At 37.7% G+C, this 4,729-nt stretch overlaps 1 protein-coding gene across 1 annotated transcript; it reads left to right on the top strand.

Annotated features, from left to right (window-relative positions):
- Nucleotides 1-2,205: 2,205 nt before the first annotated feature.
- On the top strand, nucleotides 2,206-3,964 carry LOC133868362 (dof zinc finger protein DOF1.4-like). Its single transcript, XM_062305243.1, has 2 exons — nucleotides 2,206-2,567; nucleotides 2,702-3,964. Exons 1-2 carry the CDS (start codon nucleotides 2,427-2,429, stop codon nucleotides 3,521-3,523), a joined length of 963 nt encoding a protein of 320 aa, XP_062161227.1. The 5' UTR covers nucleotides 2,206-2,426; the 3' UTR covers nucleotides 3,524-3,964.
- The last annotated feature ends 765 nt before the right edge of the window (nucleotides 3,965-4,729 follow it).

The raw sequence follows: 4,729 nt of genomic DNA, 5'->3' as shown, positions 1-4,729 counted from the left end.
TTTACTCGCCATTAGATATGGGTGGGTCGCCCCACTTACATCCAGATTTGGTGGTAGATAGAGCGGAGGGGCAACTCAAGCTCTACTCAATCATTCCATCCGCTAGTGGAGTTTTTCCATGCACTTCTCCGAGCAGAAGGGTAATAAAGAAATAACTACCTCGGCCACCACTCTGTTGGTGGGGTGGCCACCCACCTATCTCTCTCTCTCATTCTTCTTTTTATTTTATTCTTTAAACCCATTTTTGTATTTAAGTTGAAGTATAAGTTTTTTTTTTTTGATATGTCTACATAAGAGGGGGAGGGAGATTCGAACTAGTAACTTTCGCTGCATGAGGCGTGGTCCCTAACTAATTGAGATACTCCTTAAGGACAAGTTGAAGTGACAGTAATTTACACATTGAGCTATTTTATTGAGCATGACATAGTCTTAACAAACGTCACATAAAAAAAAAATAATAATAAAAAAGAATGCTTAAATATATATCCAATATTAGCTTAAACTTTTGAAATGAAGCAGTGTCAAATGTGCATATTAGTATCTTATCGATATACTTCTTTGACGATTCTCTTCCCAATATAATACTTACTTACCACATAAAAAAAAAAAAAAAAAAAAAAAAAAAAAAAAAAAAAAAACTAGCAACAATCCTCATTGCTAATCGATATATAAAACGGTGCCAGCCAAAAAAGAAAACCAAACCTCATTGCTAATCGATATATAAAACGGTGCCAGCCAAAAAAGAAAACCAAATATATATATATATCCAAAGACACAAAATCTACTTTAATTATAATGTATGGTCATAGAAAAATACTCACCCGTGCGAACAACACAGTACCCAATTAAGTTGTAGTTTTTGTAGCATGTAATCACATGTATATAGGCCCATAGGATCATCACCACATCTATTCTACTACCCCACTGGTAACCACGTGATGCCAACTGTTTTTAGTCATAAAAATTCCAATGTCCCAAAATAAAACCTCTAATATGTATAAACCTATAAAGAAACAAGATCGAGGATTGTAAAGGTATTATAAATTCCTTAGAAGCTGGCATAGTAGTCTATATATGTAGTACTTACTATGTCGCTCACTAAACATTTAAATTTGAGTAATGTTATATATCGCATTTTTATCTTACAATTATTATACAATGTTAACGTGACAGTCTCAACTAACCATTGATTTTATTTTTAACAATTAACTATTGGCTGAGACCACTACGTCAGCATTGTGAAATAAAAATGTAAGTTTTAGCATTACTCATTCAATTTAGAGTAATGTGATATAACACACCAGTATCTAACTACTATTTTACAATGCTGACAGGGTATTATCAATCTGCCATTGAATTTTTTTTTGTTTTAACAAATGCTCATCATATGAGGGTGTATTGAAAGCAAGGCTGAAAAAAAGTGACATGTTTAACCTGTTTAACCCATTTCAATTTGTATAGAAATAATATATATGATTTCATAAACGAGTTGACCCGTGTTTTTAACCCGAATCCGTTTATGTCAAACCCTGTCCCTTTAATGCCGTGTCGGATTTGTAGGTTGTGTAGAATTGATAACCCTAGCTAATTGAAAGTGTGATCATGTCAATATAATGGAATATTGTTATGATATATATATAGCATTACACTTCAATTTATCTGTTAAATTTTGTTTCTTAATTTTTTATAACGATATCTAGCTACCATATTTTTTATCCCACAAGATTGAATTACTCTTAATTTTTTCACTGTTAAAATAATGATTACAGTTTGGTCTGAACTTGGCTACACACCTTAATGGTGTTATTCTGTTGATGGTGATTTGTACTTATTTTAAATGTTTAATGAAAGTTTCACGTTCGTCTAAAAATAAATAAATAAATAAATAAATTACAGTAAAAAGAGAGTAATAAGTCAAGAGCATTTTCCAAGAAACAATTATATAATTTTAGCGAAAAAAAGATGAGCCCATGGAGTGTAGTGTACTTGCATTCCTTGGTGCCAACTTTATACTCAATGGTGAAGTCTGCTTAAAATACTTTTTATCAGGGCATGCACATCTACGTTCTTTTTCAACCCAAGAACACGAGGCCACTATCAACGGTGTAGGTCCATCCACGCGTTACCAACACTTAGGGGCTAAGCAACTCTCTCTCCTCCCTTATTTCCTTGAGTCTTCCTTCCTGCTATAAAATTGAGTTGTCACCAAAGCTGCATAATTCAATAGGTTTGCCACCACTAGTACGCCCCCACACGTATCAATCACAACCCTCTTGGCCCATACAAGATTAGCTCGAGTAATTTTGATTATTATCTTTTATTCATGCTATAATTATTGTTCCTTCTTCAGGGATTATTGAAAGCCATAGATACATAGGGGCTGTTGCTTTAGAGAGCTTAGATAAAAAGAATAGAGACTCAGAGACATGCTTGCTTCTCACCAACTTCCTAGGCATTCCCTTGAATCTAACAAGATTGTTCACTCATCGATTTCCTCACAGCAGCAGACTGTTTGGTTTATAAGCAACAATCTCATCCTCTTGCTTTTCTTCAGATTGATCTCTCTTGTTGCTCCTCGATCCAAAGGCTAGAAAGTACTATTTTTTTTTTGGTTTTGGGTTTTCCCTGAGATTCTCAGTTAGAAGATATCTTTGCTTGTTTTTAGGTTTGTTTTTAAGAGATGGGGTTGAGTTCTAAGCAGGTTTCTAGTGATGGGCTTGATTGGACCCAGAACTTGTTGCAGGAGCTGCCAAAACCTCCACTGAGGCGGCAACAGCAACAAAATCAGCAGCAGCAATCCGAGCCATTGAAGTGTCCAAGGTGTGATTCTGCGAACACAAAGTTCTGTTACTACAACAACTACAACAAGTCCCAGCCTCGCCATTTTTGCAGAACTTGTAAAAGGCACTGGACTAAGGGCGGAACTCTACGCAACGTTCCTGTTGGCGGCGGCCGCAAGAATAAGAGGATAAAGAAGGCGACCGCCGCGGCATCTGCCAGCACAGCAGCCACCACCAGCAATACCATGGAGGCAATTCAAGGTCAGCACCAGAGGCAGACCCTTCCTGTTCCACTTGGTGATCAGAGATCGTGCATGTCTGAAATTCTGTACCAGTCGTTGCTTCGTCCGCCCTCTTCTCTGCCGCAGAAGAATCTGATCAACTCTGGCAACAACAACAGCAACATCTGTTTGGGTTCAACTCTGCCTCTTTCTGTGGACCAAAACATACAGTTTCCCTTCTCTAGCTCGAGCTCTTTTAACACAAATCCATTCTCAGTTTCAGCTTCTTTCCCCTCCTCAAACGTTTATAATTACTCTGAAGAAATCAATACCAAGGAGGTCCAGGAGCCAACCATTACCAGCATCATGGCCAACACAAGCAGCACTGCCACTCAGCCATGGCAAATACCCACAACAACCAGTGGCATGGACATATCAACTTACTGGAATTGGGAGGATATTGACCCCTTTGCCTCCACTGATCTCAATCTACCTTGGGATGATTCTGAAATCAAACCATAAAGGAGTTTAACCATGTTAGCAGTGTCTATAAGTATGTAATTTCAATGTGGTGTTTATGTGTGATAAAAGTTGGTTCTCTTTCAATGTCACAGTTTTTTTTTTTTTCGTTTAATTCCAGGTGATAAACTCTATAGCCTCTCTCAATATGCAAGTGTTATAGGGAGATGTAGACTGTTTGAAGTTGTCCTTATTAGTTTCAGCTTCAGGCTAATTAAGGTGTCCATCTGTAACTCTTTCTGTCCCTGTCTGTCTTTAATTTCCTCGATCCGATGGAATAGTACTATCCTGTGAATGTATGACAGCTTAGTTTCCTTCTTCGCCATAGATCATGTTGTTAGAATTTTGGGTGCTTTATGATCATCAGGATGATCAGAGTAATGGGGTCTCCAGCAGGACTGATCTAATTTGAATGATATTGGATGGATTTTATTTGTTTGCTCATGATTCGTGACCACTTGTTGAGAATCATTCTTTCCTCGTCTTGATGGTATTTTCGTTGTAAAGTAGTTCTCTCTCTCTCTCTCTCTCTCTCTCTCTCTCTCTCTATATATATATATATATATAATATTGTTTTCATCTGGAATCATATTGTGGTTTAGACGGTTTGACAGGCTCTTAGTTTGAGCACTAAAATTTCTGTCATGACTCGATCGGCCTCCCCTTCCAGTTTAACTGAGCATGTGCATTTTGGGGGCCACCATTCCAAGGTGTGTTCCTCTGTCCTTGTATTATTTGCGATAGGCCGGCTTCAATGGTTGAACTTGAACCCCCTACATTAGGGAGGATTTCTTGTGTACAAATTCAGTTTTGTAGCAAACTTAAAGAGACTTTTTGAAGAGTAACAAATTAATTTTGGGGGGTATATCTCAAAATAAATAAATAAATAAAACTAGAATGAATTTTTAAAATTGTCAGGGTGGTAAGTACCCCAAGCTTGTGAGTGGTGCCTCCCCTAAATTCGACCTCCTCAACTCTCTGTTTGTTTCGGCGAAAAATATTGGTCAACCTGACAATGTCTTCAGTTGACCAAAAAAAATAACCGAGGCGTAAAATATTGCATGGTTTATGCTTCTCATATACATGCGTAAATAATTTTTTGCCGCTCTTCCATACCCCAGAACAAGCAATTATGAGATCGGACCCCCTTAAGGGGCCTACCTGCCCTAGTATCTGGCAGGTGGGCCCCACAAGAGTCTACTCATAGTT

This window comes from Alnus glutinosa, chromosome 5 (genome assembly GCF_958979055.1).
Source record: "Alnus glutinosa chromosome 5, dhAlnGlut1.1, whole genome shotgun sequence".
Lineage (NCBI taxonomy): Eukaryota > Viridiplantae > Streptophyta > Magnoliopsida > Fagales > Betulaceae > Alnus > Alnus glutinosa.
Note: the sequence above shows the minus strand (reverse complement) of the source record. Positions and strands in the feature narration are given on the sequence as shown.